At 41.1% G+C, this 23,013-nt stretch overlaps 1 protein-coding gene across 2 annotated transcripts in view; it reads right to left on the minus strand.

Moving 5' to 3' along the window:
- The window catches only part of ddah1 (dimethylarginine dimethylaminohydrolase 1), a 68,846-nt gene that overhangs the window by 15,297 nt on the left and 30,536 nt on the right, over positions 1–23,013 (minus strand). For both annotated transcript variants that reach the window (XM_058638512.1, XM_058638511.1), the window contains exons 3-4: positions 2,681–2,780; positions 796–869 (exon numbers count right to left, since the gene is read on the minus strand). In XM_058638512.1, coding sequence (XP_058494495.1) covers positions 796–869; positions 2,681–2,780 — 174 coding nt within the window. The remainder of the gene's footprint in view (positions 1–795; positions 870–2,680; positions 2,781–23,013) is intronic.

The raw sequence follows: 23,013 nt of genomic DNA on the forward strand, positions 1-23,013 counted from the left end.
TAAAAATTCACTTGTGGGAACAATTAAGTCAATTCAGCAGTGACTGAATAAACAGACACAGGAGAAATAGTCCAAATAATTAATAAACCCTTTATAATCAGAGTAATTAAACTCCTTGTTTAATGTCTGTCAACGGAGGTGGCTACGATTTGCATCAGTAGCTGATTTAAAATGTCTCTAAACCAGCTGCGGTCTGGACCAAGCACTAATGACTAATTGCCCGAGGGACTCCTAATAGTCACAGCCATCAATATTCACAGTGAGTGCTGCACCTGTGGTACAATACAAAGTAGAAATACTTCTTTTAATTGTACTTTGCTCATTATTCTTCTTTTTCACTGCAATATATACAGTTATGGTATGTTTGGTCAAGAAGTACAAAAAAGAGGGGTTGGGGTGAGGCGGAGATGGTTGAACCACATGGTAATTACATCAGACAGTGCAAAGAGCTTTTAGGCTGTATATTTAAAACTCAAACAGGTTTTTAAGGAGGTGGCTTTTTAAGAAGTTTCATGTTTGAGTTTGAACTTTCTCGCCCAGGTTCACATGGATATATATTAATTTCGGTTAAAAGTGACAGCCCTAAGAGTCAGTGACATTCTTTTTGAATTGCGAAGCCAACCCTTGGTTCCCCGATGCACTTGAGGAAGTCCTCAATTTTTTACAGTCTGCATTCTCACCTTCAGATGTCGTCTACGTTCAAAAACATTACGAGTTTTTAAGTTGTGTAACGTGCCAGCTGACAATTTCTTGAGCCATTTTCCAGCAGCATTTTCTCACATTACTGCAACTCACCTTAAAGGCATCAGCTAAGATCTCGGCTCCTCTCTGATTGGTCCGACTGGAAAGTCCCACAAAGAACTCCCGACCTACAGGCAGAAATGGAAGCCAGAGAATTGGGTAAAATACAACAGACAGAATGAAGTATCTGCGTTCAAACATCCTAAAAACCAAAGCAATAGAGCAAACTGTAGAGCAACAGTATCACTACAGCCAAGGCAGTGATTGCTTTATGCATTCCGGGGAAAAAGGCCAACTGTGGTCACTTGGTGGGGCACAAACAGACAGAGTTCTAGTTCTGAATGCCTGGCGAGGCTGCAGCACACTGAGCTCAGGAATGGGCTCCTAATGTAGCTGCTGAGCCTTTACAAAATGAGCCGTTAGCCTGAGCGCAGCCAACAGGAAATGTTTCTAGCCCTGCCATGTGAAATCGATTTCAGCTGGAAGGAGCAAGAGCACACAGCCAGGAGTCTAGAAACCCAATTAAGTGTACTACGCTTTTTTTTTTTTTTTGTCGGTCTCATGGCCTGTGCAGTGTGGTAGACAGTGACCCACATTTTAACTCACCACACGACTAAAAGAGAATGTACAGAAAAGCGAACACAGACCACCGTGCTCCTGGTTCTCTCTGTCTTGATCAGTTTTATTGCCCAAATCCAGAGTAATAATAGACCCATGATGAGAGCCTGGAGACCCGCTGATGTGATCGTGCAGAATGGCACACAACATTTTCGCTATGGATTATTTTTGGAAGAATTTCGGCTTCGTGTGTCGAGGCACAGGGTCATCGTGGTTGCGGAGAAGACCTTGAAAAATAGAGGAATACACAATGGACTGCACAGAAAACTGTCCATGAGCTGTGACCGTACATAGGATTCAAAAATACATACTGTATGCAACACGGGGATTATACAGTCGTATAGTAGGGTATAAATGTGATTGGTCACTTACCCTGAGCCAGAGGTGGGGGACTCGAAGTCATGTGACTTTACTCGAGTCTTGACTAATGTTGGTAAAAGGACTGGCCCAGAATATTTACATTTCTCAGATATTGAGGGGTTAACGTTACATTCTTGTTTTGAAACACGGAAAACATTGGGTTTCTGCTTTTGTGGCCTTGCGTACAAACCTGGCAACTGAGCGACACCAACACGGGATAATTCATTTAATTGTTAATTATATATATTTTTATAAACAATTCAGCTGTATGGGGCAATGAAACAGTCCTTACACTGTAATACAGTGTTTCTGTAAGCATATTTAAATGTGGTATATCTGGGAATTCGTCATCAACAAATGACACATGATGTGTTGAGATCGGAAGCAAAGACAAACACCACAACAAAAGCCTCCTGTAATAAGATTTGAACTGAACTGAAAATAACAGGTTAGTTGCAGCTCTGCAGTATAGGTTAAAGAAAAGAATTGTTATGAGGAAAACACGAGGAAAGCCCACAAATGACACCACCACCTTCTATCTTGCTGTAGGATTAAGTACAAAGCAGGAGGCTTGTCTTACTCCACAACCCCTACAGTTATTATATTAAATTGTGGGTTAGGTCACTGTTGCAGCATGGGCGATAAAACCTGAGTATGAGTTTCATAACAATGTCATAACAACCCCATAATATCTGACTTGAGGCTGTCATGTTTTCACATTTCCACCCAGCGCGAACTGACGTGAGATCAGCTCTCTAACTCGATCTGCGATGATGTTCGTGATACAGTCTGCGTGAGTTCATATTCAACTCGACAGCGCACACATGGCCCCCGTGGCGACAACAATAAACATGTGACAATGGCCTCATCTATATATGAATACATGAATGAATGCTTGGTATTATCATACAGAAGTTAACAGGCAACCAAAGTCAGCGAGTGAGGAGACAGTGTAAGCTACCTGTAAAAAGCACATCTCCTCCATCCAATGTGGCATTTTCATCAGTCATTTCCACAACGTTCAGGTTCAGAGCCTTCAGAGCTCTTTTCATTGCCTCCGTCTGGAAGAAACACGCAAACACAAACAGAAATTCACTCAAAACATCTGTTGACATTAAACAAACGTCTAATTCATGATGACTGACTGAAAGTTAAACCCCTGCTCTGATCCATCAGCATTTCCTATCTTTAGGAATATTATGATGTAGTCCTGTTCTAACGAGACATCTGTAAACAAAGGGGGGGGAAAAAAAATCATTTTGAGGATTTTCCCTGTGTTTTTCTAATGTAGCGCTTTCAGCAACATCCAGGTTCTTCAGACTGACTCCGTTCTACTGCAACAGGTTGTGATGACATCATTTCAATGAGCCCTGAAATAGAAATTTGTATAGAGCACTGCCTGTGGAAAATATACTGTAGGTAAAATGCCTCTTCTTCCCCTGTTCTGGGTCGTTTATCTTTGATTTATTTATTGGAAGGGTGGATGGATAATTTCACATGCACGTTTTCTCTTGCTCAACCCAAAATGTGATGAGAGACTGGTTTTTTTTAAGCTAAACTTTGGCCGCCCAGTGAGACCTTAGTGTCCTGGTTTTGGGGGTTCCTGGGAAAGTAGTTTCCAAGGCCAGTCATGTTAGCAAGAGCATCAGTGTTTCCACAGGCCCTATCTAACTATGACCTCAGCCTGACCACTGGGCTTTTTGGCAAACACATGATGCCATGTTCTCCCAAGATAACAAAGATGAGGCCCGTGTGTACAAATGAGTGCAAAAATCTCCTTTCCTTACACCTACACGCGCTTGTAACGTGTTGCACAGTCAATAATTGCAAACCACGATTTATTTGCTTCTGCAGGTTCGTGCTCGACTGACTGTTTCTTTAAAGTGCCCTGTGACTGAATGGCTCACAACCACAATGGCATCTTTCCAGTCTATTCCAATGCCAAAAGTAAGACAGTGGAATCCCGCAGAATAATCAAACTTTCCTCCTTCGTGTTTCATCTTCACTGCAGGCATTTTTGCAAATCTTTCTGCTTCACTTAATCCCGTGGAACACAGCGTCCTTCCAAGTAACTGGGTTCACAAATTCATTAGTGGTTTTCTTAAAAGCTCTGACAGCAGCAGCAGCAGCGTGCAGCATATTAAGTATAGGTAACAGTTAATCCCTCTCGTGTTTTTTTTTTGTTTGAGCAAAGCAAACGCAAGCCAAGGCATTGCAAAGGCACTCTGTTTTTCATTTCGCTCGGTTTGTAGATATGTTGTGTGGCAAATAAAAGTTTTGAGCCGGGATCCGAGGAAGTAAACAATCCAGATGATTGATGCGGAGTTCGGCTTTTAGTGTTTGCCTTAAGTCATGTGTTGTGTTGTCTTTGCATGACATTTCTGCGGAGTTCTATCTGGTACCAATAAACTTATTACGGCATCATCACTGATTCAACGTTTGTAAGGAAACTTCAATCAAATTATATAACTCTCCTCAACCGAAATCATGTGCTGCACAACATAGCTGAAGAGCAGTGTCACATTTTAGCCCAAAAGGTTGAGAACTGGTTGGGTCTGTTGTCTAGTCTTGATGACCACTCAAAACTGCTTCACGCTCCAATTTTGCCCTTCATCCATTCACTCACACATTCATACAGGGTGTTTATGTGCAGTGCGAATGGAGCAACGTTTGGTTAAAAGTGTCAATGTTCGGTTAATCACACCCACAGCCTTCAAGTTGAAGGAAGTCAACCCTATCACTCCACTCTCAGTATCATAGCGATCGCTTGCCCAGGAATCTCCTGGTCTGCGTGAGGCAGCCCTTTACCTCAGCTCTCTGGCATTTCCTCTGACATCACTGGAGGTGATGTGACCTAAAGGGTGATTAGTCTCTCTACAACATGTGAAACGTAATGGCCCTTATAGACAGATGGTGGTGTGGTATCTGCTCCGTCTGCTGCGCTCACATTGTGTGAACAAAGCATCAGTTATTCTGTCCCTTACTCTGTCCTTTCTCATGGAGACTCACTACATGCAAATGAAAATAAGATGTGGACAAAAACAAAGACACATGAGGTGAAAAAGAACTAATAAAAACTCAACATATTAATTTATTACACGCAAAAGAATAATAAATTCATGTGTGACCCACGACGTTTAGTGTACACCAAGGACAAGATTGAGTGTGGTGATGTAATGGTTTGTGTATACAATTTATGAACGGTTGGGGTAAACAAAGTTACAGTGCAGACACAGGGTCATTAAACTCTTAAACAAAAGCTGTTAAATCTTATAAGAAAAATAGCATTGAATTACCAGTAAAATAAAGTAAGGAGCGCTAAGAAATAACATCAACAAAGCTGATCCCCCATTAATTTGAAATGTCTTTAACATAAAATTGATCGTGTGTTCCCGAGCTGTTAATCAAGTTGAAAACCCAGTAGGGACAAGTGTGAGATAATTCTGCTCCAAATACAGTATGATTAAAAGTGTGGGTTTGATGAAGTAGAATCTGGAGCCGTTGGTTAGGATCATCTCTCTTCAGCCAACTTTGGACCTGCGCCACCATCCAGAACAGGACAGGTAAGCAGGGGCTCTGCTGGATTTAATCCACTTTGGGCAACAGGACTTTTGATTTACAGTTAGTGGCACACAAAGAGAAAACGTTTAATCTCAAATTATTTTTCCATTTTAACCTCAAAACATTTTGAATAAGGCTTTATGGCGTCCCATCACTCAGGCCCTGCACAGTCCAAAAACAAACACTTCAAACATTTCGCTGCGTCTTATTTCGAATGACTGAGATTCTCCAGCTGTGCAGGAGTCACTGGAGCAAAAGATCATGCTCTCAGTGTTCATTTGGGCCGAGTGACTGATACGGCCATGAAACGAAGCACCTGTTCATATTTAATGTTCCCATGTGCTCGGGTGTTTGAACAATTCTTAGTTGACAGCAAACGGCCTAACGTGAGAAAAAAAGCCCTTCCTGACATGATCACATCTCTACATGCCTACATTCTTTATATTGTTTACAGCACGTTTGGACGCTGCCAAAAACAGGTCGTAACAGAAAGAGTGATTTATTAAAGCAGATAACCTATATGCTTGTGCATATTTGGCAGGAGTGGACACATTTCCTGCTGTTACACATCCACTTCAAGGTCCAATGAGGTCTGTAAGCTGACAACCCTCCCTGCAATCACTGATATGTCAAGCTGTTATTTTCAAAACTCCCCCTGTCATCGGCATCAGGATTACAGCTGGATGCATGGATCACATGATTCTTAATAAAGTCTCTGCGGTGTGAGCATGACACGAGCAGATAAAATCTAGCTGAACTGTCAAAGCTTACATCGGTGAACATGACAGACTTAGATCATACATCTTGCACATCAAAGCTTCAATTTACTAAGCAGGTGTGCGTTTTCTCTGCAGTCGCCATCTACGCTTGTATTATAATCAAATTAATCCTTGTATTTTGATGTATAAAGTGCAGCAGAGCGCTAAGTAATGTAATCATGGCTGACAAATCTCTTCTGTATTGTTGTATGCTAGGAGGAGAAATTACCATTACCATGCCATACCAACTCCCCACAGATACACTATTAATTAATGGACAACAAGCTTAAAGGATGATGTTCTGCAGCTTCCTTTTGAATGGTCATATTACTTTCTGAGTAAAGTTAAATCCATCCTTTAGGTATAGTCATTCATTGGTCAGTTATATCTTTATCAATACTTGTAGAAAGTAATGAGTGCTCATGCTGAAAATCTGAGGGTAATTTTATGCAGAGAAATTAAATTAGCATCAACAGTAATTCCCATTCCAGTCCTGGTGCTAAGGTAAGCTAAGCGCTGCTAGTTGTATTTTGAGGTTTAGTTTAATCTTCATGGAAGTGGCATCTAAATTGCACATACAGTATTTTCAAGATTGTCAATTTTTTCCTTTGAAGGTGCCCACATTGAAAGCACAACATGATGACCTTTAGCAACATTTAAAGGCCATCGCCACTGACAGTAGAACTACCTTATATCTCTGGACCTTTTTCTCTCCTTGTTCTCCTATCATCTCTTTCTTTCATGGCCTCTTATACATTCCCTCTCTTTTCTTTAGATGCCAGGGCCAGGATGGAATGCTCCTACAGTCGCTTCCCATGCAGACTGCCCTATTATCTCTCACTGCGAGGGACACCCAATACCCAATCCCGCCAAGATGCCAACTCACTTTGCCAAAACCTCCTCTTCTCCCTCCAACCCTCCTGTGCTCTTCTCTTCTTCTCTCCTCTCTCCTACTTGTCACCCGAGTGCTTGGCCAGGCAACATGCTCTTAGCCAGCACCCTGATTTGAATGAAAAAGGCCATTTAAAATTCATTAGGGGCAGAAGGCTCTGAGGGCCAGTTGGTCTGCCTGCCACATTCCTGCCGTTCCAGAACAGGACAGGGGAGACAGAGCAGAGAGAACAGCCTTTTATTTGAAGCTTTTTATGGACCCCTTCTCTCTTCTCTTGCCACTGGTACCCGTGGATATCGCGTTCTACTAAAAAGGACCATCAGTCTGATAGGGCACGGTGCATTTGGAAAGGGAATAGAGTGCACAACAATAGCATTCCAGCAGGTCATCCTAGCCTCCATACCCCAGGCAACCAAGTCCCACGCTCCAACATAATGGGGATACAGCATTCTTCTGAGCTTCAGGAGGAGGTTGACCTCTTTAAATGAGTGTTATCAGCTGCAGTTTTTGTAAAGATGGCACCTAATGGCAGACAGTTACAAGCTGTGAAACACTACACTCATAAATCATTACCTCATACAGTTGATCTACCCCTAGTTGCTTATTTACTTATCCAAAAGATGCGGGACAACATTAGCATTAGTCTGGATTCAAATTTCTGGCCTCGTAACAGATGTCATTGTTGTTTCCTATACTTTTAACTATGCTTTAGTCTCCACTTACTTCTGAGGGGAATATCTGGCTCCTGGCAACTTAATGTTTAACGGCCATAATAGTGAAATTTGTCTGCCTCTTGGTGCTGAGCAGGTCATTTATAGTAAGTATGTAAGAGCTTTTTCACCCCCTGCTGCATGAAACTGGGTCGAGGAGAATAGTGAAAATGAAACTCTCAAGTTATAAATAAGCTAGAAGTCATTCCTACTTTGTAGACATGCACAATCTGTTGAGTCACACAATAATTCACTGCTAAGAGACAGTTAATATAATATTTTTTCTACCCCTGAACCAAAGCCCAAAGAGAGAATCAGTGATTTAACATCATGGCACACAGTTTTAATGTGTTACCTCTTCATCGTTTCGGTGACTTAGGTGATTTACCGAAGTGAGACAACCTGACCAAACATGGCAGCAGTAGACCAGCACATTCTGCGTAATAACACAGATTTTCTCTGTGGAGTTTAGTGTGGGAGAGTGAGCTGTCTACAGACTCCACTGACGACTTGAAACTGGCACTGGCAGTGTTCATTATTTGCAGAAGCTTTCCTGCCATCATGGTGGTGTAAACGAAGTAAATCTACAATGACTATAGTTCAAGGCAATCACCCAAAACTTCATTAGCTTTGTAACCGCTAGCTGGAAAAGGCTATCTGAAGCTTTCAGGTAGGAGGTCGCTGACATTATGGAAACAGAGATGATTCTCTATGTTTTCTAGAAAAATGAAGAGCTAATAAAAAAAAAAATTAGACTACATTAGTGTCAAATGTTTGCCAGAGACAGTGGTTTCACTTATAACTTCTATAGAAGACCCTCAGAGCTTGAACAAATGGAAGTCATGAAGGATGCAAGCTATACAAGCTGAAGGGAGGCCATAACAGGACTATTGTTAAATTTATAGAGCTATTACACTCCATTTATACAACTCACACACGATTTTATCAAAGTGTGAAAGCCTGATACCTAAAAAAAACAGCAAGTAGTTATCACAAAGGCCACACAAAGCACTCATACATGAGTCACGCAGGTGGGATCATACACAGAAAAATGCTGTCATGGTGGTCAAAAATCACATTCCTGAAAGCAGCTAACTGCAAAGGTTTGCACTGACACAGCTTGTGACGAAAGTATGAAATAATAACAACGCATTTAGTAGCAGCCAAGAGAAAACAAACTCTCCATGGCCAGTCCTTGCATTATCTAAACAAACCCTCAGTGTATGTTGGAACATACCTGTGGTTAACCAAGCCATGACATCCCTCACTTTCCCTTGCAATCCCCCCATCAGCTTTAGGATTACATGATCATTGGGAAGTAGGTCAATGTGAAGGCGTGCACAGTTAACAGTAGCAGATCTGGATACCCTCGCACCACATCAACCACAAGGATCTGGCAGTTTGTCCTAGAAAGAAAAGCTGTTTCAGCCAAACCAACTGCACTGTCAGACTGCTTTCATTTGGGGCTCCCAGGATATCAGGGCTCCAAGGTGAAAAATGCCATGTTATAGTGCTGATGGACACACTGTTGTTAAAGCCATCTGAAAGGTGGGAGGCTGAACCCTTGCCAGCATGAAACAAATCACCTGAAATGTGAGGTTGTAACAAAGTTATAGTATAGTGCAGGTCATTGTAGCCCTAAATGTAAAACGTTAAGAGATAATTGGACTCTGAGAGACAGGCAGTTCTTAGCCTGGGTGATTTTGCTCTGCAGGTACATCTGGCAAGGACTTCATTTTGAAGAACGTAAGAATCTCCTAAAAAAGGGGAATGAATCACAAGTGGGTTTTCCCCCAATGCACTAGAGGCTTAGCGCAATGACATCCAACATGGTGGTCAGAGCAGCTATCATTCGATTCGGCTGTTGCTTCCATTTTAGGTGACTTGCTCCATGGAGCTCCCCCCAGGTCAAAGTCGCTAGACGCCATTATTAGACATCCTCATTTTCTGTCACTCTGCAAATGTCATCTGGATAAATGGTCTATTGGTCATAGGTCATAGATTGGTTGTAGATGGATTTTGGATCTATGTCCATTTGCCACACCTCTTGAAAGTGGGAGGTGACTGCAACCTTTCCAGACTCATACACAGTCTCAAATGAGATTGAAATGCAGTCTTGCATTAGCCTGGCTTGCCAGTCTATGTAATTAGTTACAGGAATAAAGATTTCTCAAGAATCCGTTTTCTATTAATATTGTAGCTGTGTGGCTCACAGTGGCTCTTCATTATCTAGTCCTTTTGTTAAATTTTACTGAGAAAACCTAATTTGAAACAAAGCTCCCAAATTACATCTCATCATGAAGCTTTTAATGAGAACAATCTGTGTCGTCAACTGATGGTACAAAGGGACCATCATTAGTTAGTCAGATTGGACAATTATGATATGGTTTCATTCCTATACTTAAACAATCTTTTAACTGGAAAAAGAGCACATTTCTGAGGTGGAGAGTGAACACATATGACACATGATAGTGTCATATAAGCAGGTAATACATCATATAAGAGAAAGAACATTTAAAAATGATAAGAAGTCTCTGAATAATAATATTTAGAGACATCTTCAATAAAGAAGGGGTCATGTCAGTAACATCTTGTGCCGTAACACCTTGCTGGTCACAGTGCACACTCACATGGAAAGACACCCAAGCAGAGCTCAGTACTGCAAAAATAAACAGAAATATGAGTCTGTTTGACAAGTCCAGAGTATGTCCCAGAGCAAATAAAGTGCTCACTCCAATCAGCAGGGCTGTAAAGAATGTGTCTGCTGCCTACCTCTCACTGTGATGGCTCCACAAATACAGGAGAGCTGCAGGCTAGGAACTGCTGGAAAGCAGAGGGATGGGGGCCAGTGGTTACTAACGGAGGTGAGCCTTTCACTATGGGGAAAAACAGAGGGGGCTACAGTAAATACATCTCCACTGACGCCTCCGTGTTTATTGGGATTGACCCCTACAGACTGGACTTCTACACCCAAACAGGAGGGGAAAGCCAATAAACTTGCCTACCTTGTGGAGAATGACAGTTCACCCTTTCCTGACTACACTGATTTGATTAACTAAAAAAATCTCATCAAACATCAACTGCACCATCTAAAAATGTAGTTATCACGGATTTATTACAAGCGAGGGTCCATGCCGTTTGGAACAAATAACCTGACCACCTCTGATTAAAAGCAGCCTGGTTGGACATCAGCAATTGTTGTTTTTGTTCAAGGCAAACAGCTTGCATGCCCCTCGGGTCAGTCTGCCCTATACTTTTGACAAGAGACCTTTTGAAAAAAAATTTCTGTGCTGTTAGAAAAAAGTTAAATATTCCAAAGATTAGAGGCCCACCATTAGGACTGGAGAAGCTTGGTTAAAGGTCATACCACTCATATTCAGCAGGGCTATAAAATGACTCAGCTCTTCTCTGATAAACTGAGATTTATACTTTAACATTTACTTGATGTTACGATCCAAAGATATAAAACACAAATAGGGGAAATCAATGAAACGTCTTATTTCAACACTACAGCAAGGACAGAACATTCAGTGTTGTCCACATTGAGAATGTACAGAGAAAAGATTCAACACGTCCTTTCCTCTGCCTCCCTTTTTCAAGAGAACAGAAGAGAAACCCGAGTGGGGAAACCCTACTCACTGTCACCTTTGGCCTACCTGGGCTAACAGACACAAGACCACCCACATCTTCGTTAAAGGTGACCACCTTTTGTGTGTAAATCACTCCATGAGTTCCAGAGTCATATTTTGTGTCCACAGTGTAGTGTTTTTGCATGTTTTACATAACTAAACTATGTAACTCTTAGTATCTTTAGGATCTTTAGGTGTTTATTTCTACCATTCGCTGCATCAACTAGTTTCCATGTCATACTTTGGTTGGGTAATCCATCATTCTTATCATCAAGTCTGTCTTTTGTTCTGTTTAAATAAACAGCATCATTTTAACAGCATTTGTCAATCACCAGTGTGTTAGTTGAATTTCATGTTTGAATGAGTAAACTGAAAGTTATGGATGTCTGGAAATTTGAAAAATTCTTGGTGGCAGCCACATCAGTACAAAGTAAGTGAGAAATAAAAGCAGGTATTTTTCAAAAAGCGGTTACTCTGGATAATCCACATCAAATGCCTACTGTTAAGTGGAACTACTTTCTACCAGAGGAAAACTGCAAATTCAAACTAAACAATGACATTTGGAAATTGGATGAACTATTGTATCACGGTTAATATGCGATGACATCTCCCATGAGAGTTTTGTGGAAGTGCATATGGTCAGATGGAAAGTGCAATGCTTCACAACTGTCACCAGAAGTCATTTCCCATAAAGTATCAAGGTTTCCAAGCACTATGGTTAACCGCTTATTAGCCTTACAGAATTAAAACTTGGCACCCACCTTGTGTGTACCAAAGATGATTCAATTGAGATGATTTGAGATTCCCCAATTTTGTTTGTTTTTGTTCCATGGGCTGAGGCCCCTGGAAAGCCGGTGTAAGAGCTCCCACATATTTAAGTTATTTCAACATTTGTGAGGCCCAAGGTATGCTACAGAATGGAATGTCCAACCAAACACAAGTCTGCGGAGGTTTGTCTGAATTTATGTGGCCTGGAGCCTGACCTACCATTGCCTTCTCTAGGGGAGGAGAGAGATATGTTTGGTTGCGTTGAGTGTCGCGCAGAGGAGTGAGAACACAACTTTAAGAGGCGTTGAGTAAATAGGCGGAGAGTTTGAGTGACTCGCGTTAAGATTAATTTTTCGTTGAAGGCTTTCCCCTCTTCTGTTTTCCCTCCCAAGCAGGGAGGCCTCTTAGTGAATGCCTGCTTGCTGGAAGAAAGAGGAACCCCCGGCTAAGAGGTCAGGGAAGCCACACGAGTTAGGAGGGAGGACTGGGTAGTCAGAGGAAGGGAATTTTGACTTGAGTGATTATGCTGAGACAGACTGACAAGCGCTGCTCCACGAAAACACCGTGATCTCCAACACTATTCGATTTTCCTCAAGCTATTGCACTCAGGCAAACCACAATTTGATGAGGTTACACAACTGCAGTTTTTGACCACATTTTGAAGCCATAGATACTATTTGGATTCCTTAAAAAAAGAAGAAGAAAATCTGTTTCGTCTTTTCATATCTGCATTCCTCTCATTGATGAGGTGTTCCAGTGGCTGTTCGTCTTTGCTCGATCCAGAACACTAAAAAGAACCTGGAAACACAGATCGCTATGCAGAAAGAAAACACCATCGTACCACACGGTTACACCCACGCTTTCCAAAGAATGTAATGGATGTGTTCCCAAAGGGGGAAAAAGTTGAAATTGCCAGGCAAAGTACAGACGAACTGCCCATTATGAGGGATTTCCCAAAACAGCCATGTGAAGTTGGACGTATGGGAGGGGCTGGTATGGAAAAAGGAGGAAAAGGAGTGTGTTTTAATCCTGTCAGGGAAAAAAAAGCAGGACGGGCCAAAAGGTTTCCCATAAATGTTAATGAAGGGCTTTCCCAGAAAGGTTTTTTTTTTTTTTTCCTCTTTTTGAGCTTGAAACAAGAGGTCAGGTGCTAATGTTAACCAGCAGGGTTATATCCTTAGACCTGTTTTTTACAAAAGTATAATAGCAGAAGACCATCAATAACTTACCATACTGTTTGGATTTAAGAGTGACATAACTAACTTTACATGATGTTAAAGAAATCGAGGAAGGAAGCCTCATAGAACAGGCAAGCAGACAAATCTGAGAAAAGCCAAGATACAATGGCTGCATCATCTTATACCTTGAGAGAGGATATCAATCGTTGCATATTGGTAAACTTCTGTAACATCTGCAGGCAACTGTTGCTATGGTTGAACTATGGGAAGCTACAGTGGATATTGGGAAGGTTTGTTGAACACTATGATTGTTGTACATACGCTAAAATGTTTCCCTATGACTATTCCACAATGGATGCATGTCATCATGGTGTTGTTGGAATCTTTATTGTTCATGGTCTTCTTTTAATGTGGTGACACAGTTTTGTTGCCTGCGATGGCCCGACCCAGATCTGACTCATTCATTACTCTTTTTTTCCAGAATCAACAGCCCCTTGTGAAGTTAATTTAAGAGCAATTAAGCATGTTACTAAAATGCTAACCCAGAGTAGCAGAAGCAGCTTTGACTAGTTCCAACACACCACAGATCATTGTTATGTCTTCTAAAGGTCCTGCAGTCCAAATAAAGGAAATCACTGATGTGGTGAGGAGCCTATTAAATACCTTAAGTGACACAGACACACACACACACACACACAGGCGCCTGTGGATTGAACGAGTCTGACGAGGCTTTTAAATGAATGATGGTTCAAACTGAAATTTACTGTTCTACTCTGAGACACACATAATTGTGATTGTGTAAAAACCAAATTGGAAGATGCGCTGAGGTCGTATAAAGATGATTGGGCAACTAATGTGTCACGCCTATGACAACGCATACTAGTGACTTCAGCCGTGATAAATGATAAAAATATACAAACCACATGTTGCTCCCTGCTCAGTAGTACAGAGTACAAAGGAAGGATGGTAGTGTGTCATTCCAGAATATTTTGACTTTGAGATGTCGGTAAAGACATAAAAAGCAAAATGGCTCAAAGTGAGACTTGATCGCTAAAATGAAGGGTGCATTTACCAGCTTATCATCCTGACATTGAGAAACAGCAAATGCAACTGAACTCAAAAACTATTAAACATGTATTCAAGGTGTGGGATTATGGTAAAACCTGTGTAAAAATTGGACCAATAAAGTACAATAAAGTAGCACACGATTTCATCTAAGTGTCAGTGTTTAATAACTATGTTCATTTTAGATTCTGCAGCTAGTGACAGGTAATAGTAATGATCTGGTAATGACCAGACAAGAGGGAAAGGTGATTCTAGAAATAGATTTTTTCTAAGTTGATTATGTTAATCAGTTCAGTGAGACTGCAGCACACCTCCCAAGTTTTAGTTACTTAGTAACAACAGACGCAACAGAGGCACAACCCAACAAGTGCTTGGTCGAAGACGTCTCAGAATGTTTTTCACTTGTTTTTAGACACTAATATCCTATAGCTATTCACCAGCAAATGTGCCAGTTCTATCCTGTTACTATCCTACTAATCCTGTTATTCCTCTACTTAGCCACCACAGCTAACCAGTCTAACCAAGTCTCTGGCCCTCTGCTTCTGTGTTCCTGTCCAGCAGACAGGTCTGTCCAGCTATGGCTTTGAAGCTCCACATGTAACCCATGTGTGTGTGTGTGTGTGTGTGTGTGTGTGTGTAACTGTGAGGGCCACAGACGCCTCCCTCCTCTGCCTTGCACTGCCGAGGTCTGTGCTCACAAGGCCACAGAGCTCGCCTCTTACCCCTGGGCCTCCATGCAAAAACATTACCAGTGCCGCGGAAAAACGAGACAGACTGTAATGGAAACGACACACTTTCCAGACACTTGAGGGAATAGCAAACATCTTCGCCTGAACCCCATCAAAAAAACCACACACGCTACCAAACCTGTCCCCCAAACCTGTCCCCCCAACCCCCCACCACCACCACTTCCGTTTGTCTGAACAGCGGACATCTTGTCTTTCAGGAAACAAGGGGGCACATTTATAATGATTAAAATACATGTGAGAGGACTTGTTAAATAGATAACCAAAACTGTGAAACATCAAATTCATACAGGACTTACTTCAGTTTGTGTGTTACTTTTGTGATTCAGGGAAATCGTGTGATATTCATTCGATCTCACAGTATCTGGAACTGATATTGATGTAACTGCATTGTAACTGTAAGCTGCAAGGGAGAACAATAATAACTTGTTTATTAATAGTTCAGATGAATAAGCGAAAATGATGCATTCTTTGGTAAAATTGTATTGCTGAGGTAAGTTTCGATTGAAAAGGCCTGAAGATATATGGCTTTAGCTTCCTAAAATAACAGAATTTACTTACTAATAATATGTGTTTTACATGCCGATATGGTACAAATTATTATTTTTTCCTGGGAAGCAGATTTAGACGAAATCCACTTTAACCCACAACTGATTTTGGGGTTAAACTGGGACACAATCTGCATTTAATACAGAGTAAGAGGAGTAGATTTTTTAACGTGTCCACATGTTGAAGTCCTTGCATCTGCTATAGGTAGATCACAGATAGAAGTGTGAAAAGTGTCTTCACCTCCTCCATGTTTGATTTCACCCTGATAGAAATGGGTCACATTTCAACCTCACCCCACCCCTCTCCATCAGCCGCCTTCCATCTGATAACATATAGCACTGTTCAGAAGCTCTTCAACCTCGCCATTCTTCACATTCCCAAGATTCTGGATGGTGTGACCTCATTGGATGAGCAAAGCCAGGAGGAAAATAGCCCCCGGTTGAGCCTTTGCTTCAACACGGAAACTTAAGCTAACAAAGAATGCATGACTATGTGCAAACTTGACTGTGGCAGCACTTATGAGTGAAAACACCATATTTAGTTTTTTTCTTTTTTTTTTTTAAAGGTGTCAAATGTGAGTATATGTGCCACTGTATAGTTTGACCTTATATGAGTACACTGCATCTATCTGTACCTTCAATTGCATCAGACTGACGTAGGAAATGTACCAGGTAAAACCTAAAATCCTGAAAAAAAAAAAAAAAAAGGTACACACTTTACATTCAGGCAAGTTCAAGTTGCTTTAATCAATGGCTTCATTTGATCGCATCACACCCAGAATCTAAAAATGTCACTATCATCACTGTGCATAGTGGAGAGAGACAGGAAACGTGGGATCCAGAAACAAGCGCTCGCCAATTTGGGCAACTGAGCCCATGTGACATCCAGCCCAAACAATCTGCTATCATGTTGCCCCAAAGACTTTTTTTTTTTCTCTTTGGTACACATTGCTGCAGTTGTGCACCAGTGACTATAGTTGTCTTTTTGAATTTACGATGTGCTTATTTCCTGGAAACTGCAGATTGAAGTGGGAGGAACAGGGTGCTGAGAAGAAGGTGATGGAGGAGGATGAAGAGGAGGTAGCAGAAGAAGTTGTGTGGAAAGCAATTATATGGCTCTATGCCTCATGGAATGTTCTTGGAATACAAAGTGAGGTAGGATTGCTAATCAAGCTGAGTGTGTGTCCCTGTATGTATGTGTGAGTGAGTACATAGGTCTTTGGGCCTCTCACTGGAGCACATAATTAAGAACTGGTGATAAAAAAGAGGAGAAGGGGGCATTGTGGAATAGCTGAGTGAGTTGCTATTTCTAGTAGGGTTTATTGAATGACTGTATGTGGACGTGATTAACTGCATAGCTGGGAGCTCAGGTATGCACTGACACACACACACACACTTGCATGTTTTGGCAACACATGTGAAAGTAAAAAAAAAGATCAATACTTGATCAAATTCATACCAAAATCTATGAATTTTATGAACACATAAAACGTCACTTTGCCTAAAGACTTCAGCTGAAACCACACATTTGGAACAATCAGCACATCAGGTCAAACGAAAAAAAAAAAAAAAAAGGAAAGCTGTGTATTCTCACATCCAGAGCTCTGAAAACATTCATTTATTCAGGCTCTGCTGAATCATTTACCAAAACTGAGGTGGAAAAAAAATATATAAGCACAGAGTCTGGCTTTTACGTAATGCCAACAGCCAGTCAGTCGGAACCACAGGATGCATACAGGGGAGCGGAGAAAAACAAACATTGAAAGATGTCCTTTCTGCATACTTGATGTTTTTCCCAGCCGCAAATACCAACGTTTGCCCAGGACGCTGCAGAACAGATTCACTCTTAACCGACCTGAGATTTTACCTTATATGGGTTAAAATACTCTGGGCCTTAAGTTGTGTGTATACATGTGTACGTGCCTGTCCGTGCGTAGGCGTCGTGGAAGAACAAGGTAAAGGTTTTGGGGATAATATTTTGCACAGCTGCAGAGACTTTGTTATCATGGAGTTGTTGTCTCTCCCACCATCAGCGGTGGTTTAGAAGAGCTTAAAGCAGATGGAGAGAAAAATTCCACAGTTACCACTTGATCTAACATTGTTTCATTCCTCCGGTTCATGCCAGTCTCTCTTACTTACACACACACACACACACTCACACCCTCCTGGTGGTATGTCTGAACTGGAACATCGTTGGAATTCTAGCAACCTCCGATCCAAAGCCTCTCTTCCTCTCCAGTTCTTGAAGATTCTGCAAAATTAAAGCTAAAACAGCACCGCAGTCTGCTTCACCAGCACAGCAGGAAAACTGTCATTACAACGTGTTTAACTGTCTGATCGACATTGTGCATTGTTCTTTTTGTCTATTTGTAGTCAGTATAGATTGCTCTTTTTACAAAAAAAAAACACAAAATAAAAGAAAAAATGCCTCATTGTTGTCATAAGCTTGCCACAGATGTCACATGGTGACATGATGTTTAGTTTCATCCGGTTTGAATCCTGCTTCGAGCAGAGTCTTCTCTGTGAGTTTCTGTGTTCTGCTTGTGTGTGCATGAGCTCTCTCCAACAGTCCGGAGACGTCCAGGTTAGTGGTTTGGTGAACAGGAAACTCTGAATTTACAGTAGAGGTGAGTGTGAGAGTGAATGGTCGTTTGTCTCTTGTTGCTTGGCTTCAGCTGTTGTGAGTAAATAAAATTGTCCAGAAAAGGACACATGACTAATGCCCCTCTATTACCACTATAATCAGACAAAAGCTACAGTTACACAGCGATTACAGTGCAACTCACTGACCATGGTGGGTGATTTCACAAGATACAAGACATTACTATCACAACGTCTATATTAGAGCACATTCATTCCTGATTGAACTGTTGTCATTTATACTTGTCCGTTTGTCTTTTTTTGTACAGCACTTGAACAGAGGTCTTTTAAAAAAAAGAAAAGTGCTATAAACATGAACTTTAACTACATTTTTACTTCACAATATCACAATAAACACTACAACTATGGACCTGTAACTGGGATTTTCTCACATCATAACTGTGATATGTTTCCAATTAAAGAAGCAAAACAATAATTCATAGACGCAAATGCTGTGGTTGAAGAATATAATATACTCTATGCCTCTGCCATATACTGTAGATCTGTAGAGTCATTTAGAGTCCTGATAAGCTTTTAATGTGATGACTTGACAGCAACAAAGTTAATATTCTACGTGTGACAGCATAAGTCACAATATAAACTTAAATAAATAAAGGTTCATTAAATAATATATGGTCAAGTCAATATATTATATATATAATTAACTGGTTAAAGTTAATAATTATCAATATCGACGTCATTTCTTTAGCGTTATCAGCCTTCACTATCGTTATCGCCTCAGTTCTATTACACATTTCAATTTTACAGCTGTTTCGTCGTTTTGATCTTTTCTTTAAAGCGACACAATGCAGGATTTCACCCTTCAGATAATGTCTCCACGATTATTTTGATGGTTCATCAGCTGCATCGCCTGTACTGGCACTATATTCTACTTGACTGCATACGTCACTGTCAGATGAATCGGATCCTGTATCTAAGGAAGTTGACTGAAGTGAAGCAACAGCATACCATATATAATTGTAGCAGTAGCTGCACCGATGAAGTTGACCTCTGAATAAACATGACACATGGATAAGCGACCTACAGTGTGCTCATTATGTCAAGCATGCGTTGGCAGAGCATGCCCGACATTCTGCCTTACAGGGACAAGGCCACACAGTTCAACCCCCGAGGTCAAGAGGACACATGCGGCAGAGTTCACAGAGACAGCGCACGCTCACTCAGCCATGCGTGCACATAATCAGGCATGCGTGCATGTGCAGGCTAAATCAGCCCTTAACTGTCTAATAAACAGCTGCCGAGGCACCGGAGTGCTGCACTCGTGCCAAGAGTAAGAGTCACCGCTCACTTTGGGATGTGCGCGCCATGACAAATATCTTTGTGAGAGCCGAACAAACGCTGGGCATGTCGGGTCCACAGCTATGTTTGGCCTCCTGCAAGCAGGGCATTCAGTCATTGGACGGAACAGGATCTCCATATATGGTGTCGAACACTTGGCACACTTTCTGTGAGCACTCAGCTCACAATGACATCAACAGACAGACTGGACCCCAGTCATTCATTCAGAACGACGAATGCAGAGAGCAGAGCAACGGCTGTCACAGAGACACATGAGAGAGACAACTTCATTCACACAGTGAGAATATTTAAAGTCATCATAGCCACTGAACCAATGACATGTCATGTAATATGATCTCCAAACCTGATGATCACCTAAAAGCTACAAAGAGAGACACGCAATATTGTCATCATGTACCCATGTAACACAGTTACTTAGCTGTTATATTATGTTACGTTCATACATGAAAACTAATCAAGTCATCCTCAAATAATCCTAAATAAAGTCATCCTAAATATTCCCAAATAAAGAAACTAATAAAAGCAGCTACATTGTGTAGTGAGACATCTGTGAGGCAAACATGGAGACATGCAGCAACAACAACAACAACAACAACAGCAAAAAAAACCATTATGAGTCATGATAGGTCAGAAAAATGGCGCAATGTGCGAAACTACACACACACACACACACACACACACACACACACACACACACACACACACACACACGCATTTCCCGGCAAATTGATCATAGCGTCTTCTGGAAGCGAAGATGTAAAAGTGGTGTATAATGCGCTGTATAACTGTGTGTGTGTGTACAGTGAGTGAGTGAATGAATGAATGAATTAATAAACTAACTACCAACAAGGTTCACCTTGATAAATTCAGACAGTGGTTTATGACATCAACTACTCCCCCCACACCCTCTTTGATGGCTCAATAAATCAGCTTTACAGACGAGAGCATGAAAACAAATCACACAACTGGCAATTTGACATCTGAGGCAAAACCTTACATTTAAAACAAATTAAAGTTAAAAAAAAAAAGAAAAAGTGATGACCTCAAGTGCAGGAGGAACAGATTTGGTGGAAAAAAGAGTATGGGATGTCTCGGACTGGGGGCGGGGAGTTCTCCATTCATAAAAGAGACCGTAGATGAACTTCTGTTCTGAGTTAATGGCCTGCGTATGACCAGCTCTATCCCTTTCGCTATAAGCATTGGAAATGAAGACCAAATGTTTCCATGATCAAAAAGGGAAAAGATCTGACAGAACCAATCTATTTCTACATCATAGCAAGACTTTTCCAAATCCCTTAAACTTTGTTATGATTTCCTACTCAATGTTTTTAGAAGTCCGCCCCCCCCCCCTAAAAAAAAAAAGCTGATGGCTCTCATGTTGTTATCACCAGATGATGTCATGGACCCAGTCTGTGAGGATTATGCAAATGGTGGGCAATTTGAACTGAGTATTAGCCAAAGGAAAATGTGGATTCCTCTGACAACCTTTGGGAAAAATGACCAGGAATTTGGCCTCACAATAATCTCTTCCTTCTTTTGGAGGACGTTTTGGCCCCGGTGCCGAATTGTTTCACTGTAAATGCTCAGCCTTGTCCTTGTATTTCCTCTAACACAAGGAAAATTCCTCCTTGAGGCGGCAGGAAATAAGCAAAATAAGTGAGTTTGGGACAATGGAAGGGTATGCATGCAGAACGCCACTGTGTGTCAGAACAATTAGTTCGAGGCACTCTGTGTCTTATGTTCCATTAGTCACTGTGTACTCGGATGGAAATCGCAATTGAGGCGGAAGAATGCGACAGTTTCATTAAGTGATTCCACTTCCAGTACGTATCAACTTAAATAAACTCAGGACAGAACAGCAGACGACGTGAGTGAGTGATCAAATATGGAATTGTCTGACCAACACAAAGAATGCCATCTTTTGTTTTTCGATGGAACACACACATATTTCACATTCCTGATGATTAATCTTGGCCCATTGCATCGTCATTAAGTGGCTGTTAGATAAGTCACTTCATCCTCTTCCTCTTCTGATTCACTGCGATGGGCTCCATATATGGTTTCTTCTCTCCCTCAAGTCGGGGGTTAAGTCTGACTGTTAGACCTCTGACTTACTGAAGAGTTGTGCAAATAAAATTTAAATAGTGTTCAAGCTCCATTCTGTTCTCAGAGATCATCAATTTTTTGCTTATTTTAACTGTAAAAGGGCCAGAAAATATCCTGTGACTAAGTGCTTTTGCCCATTTCTCCAGAAAAACTTTCAATATCTGGCAGTTATTTACAATGTACTACATGTTAAAGTAGTGTATTAATAATTTATAATGAAGAAAAAACAAAAAGTTTAATTTAAAAAAAAAAAACAAAAAACACTGCAGTTTTTTAACACTCAAATTTTACATGTTAAATTTGAAAATTAAACGGTATAAAACATGTTTAAAATAACATTTGTTTGAGTTTTCGTCTCAATGTCCAAAAACAGGCCAAAAAAATGGAAACTATGTACATGCATTTTTCCAACTCTTTCCTTTCTGGTGACAAAGGTGCTGATTCTCCGGCTTCCTGCAACAGCGCGAGTGAAATTACCTCAATAACCACGTTTGCTTTGAATTGCAACTTCTCAGCTTTCAGAAACCACTGGAATTTTTCCGATAGCACAAACCATCGCGTAATTACGGTAATGCTACATGAACTTGCGCAAACGTGTCGTCTGTGATACACTCGGTGTTAAAAGGGAAAAAACATTAACAAAACAAACACACATAAAATCTATACTGTAGGGTTTTTTTTTGGAGGTTTATATGTTCTATCACTTCTACAGAAACCATACAGTGAGATATATTAAACTCTTTGTTCAAAAGAGCGAAAAAAAGGTCAGGGGTCACCGACCTTAACGATCACGGGAACAACAGGTGTCTTTCTATCCATTCCTAACATATGACTCTGTATGATGAGGCCACAGATACGACACTGAGTCATGATCCATACTGGCACCAGAGCCTTTCATGGTCATCCTGTCCATGTATGCGTCTACCGGCCACGATGACTAGTACCAAGCAGGCGACGGTCGAGAGCTCTGTGACAACATTCCCGAGGAGACTGCGATGCCGTGGCAACCGCGGCGTGAGAACCCCTGTGAGCCGGATGTGTTACGTTTACACCTGTTTGCGTGTTTATCTGTAACGCAGCCAACACGAGGACAAGAGTGGTAATAGATACGGATCTGACATGTGGTTCAAAAACACAAAACACAAGGATTCAATAAGTAAGTCAATAGAGTCGTTCTAATATAAGGGGGCGTATTGTGCTTTATGCGTCATATGTTACGTGGCCAATGTTCTGAATAAAATGGTTGTTTATCTGAATGTGATGACTGGGAGCCAAAAACTCACTTTCAACTACTTTCATAAACTGCCTTAAAGCTGCAGTGCGTAACTGCTGGGGATTTGTGTTGTTGATGTTATAATTACTATTATGAAAGG

The sequence above is a fragment of the Solea solea genome, chromosome 9, assembly GCF_958295425.1.
Source record: "Solea solea chromosome 9, fSolSol10.1, whole genome shotgun sequence".
In the NCBI taxonomy this organism is placed as follows: domain Eukaryota; kingdom Metazoa; phylum Chordata; class Actinopteri; order Pleuronectiformes; family Soleidae; genus Solea; species Solea solea.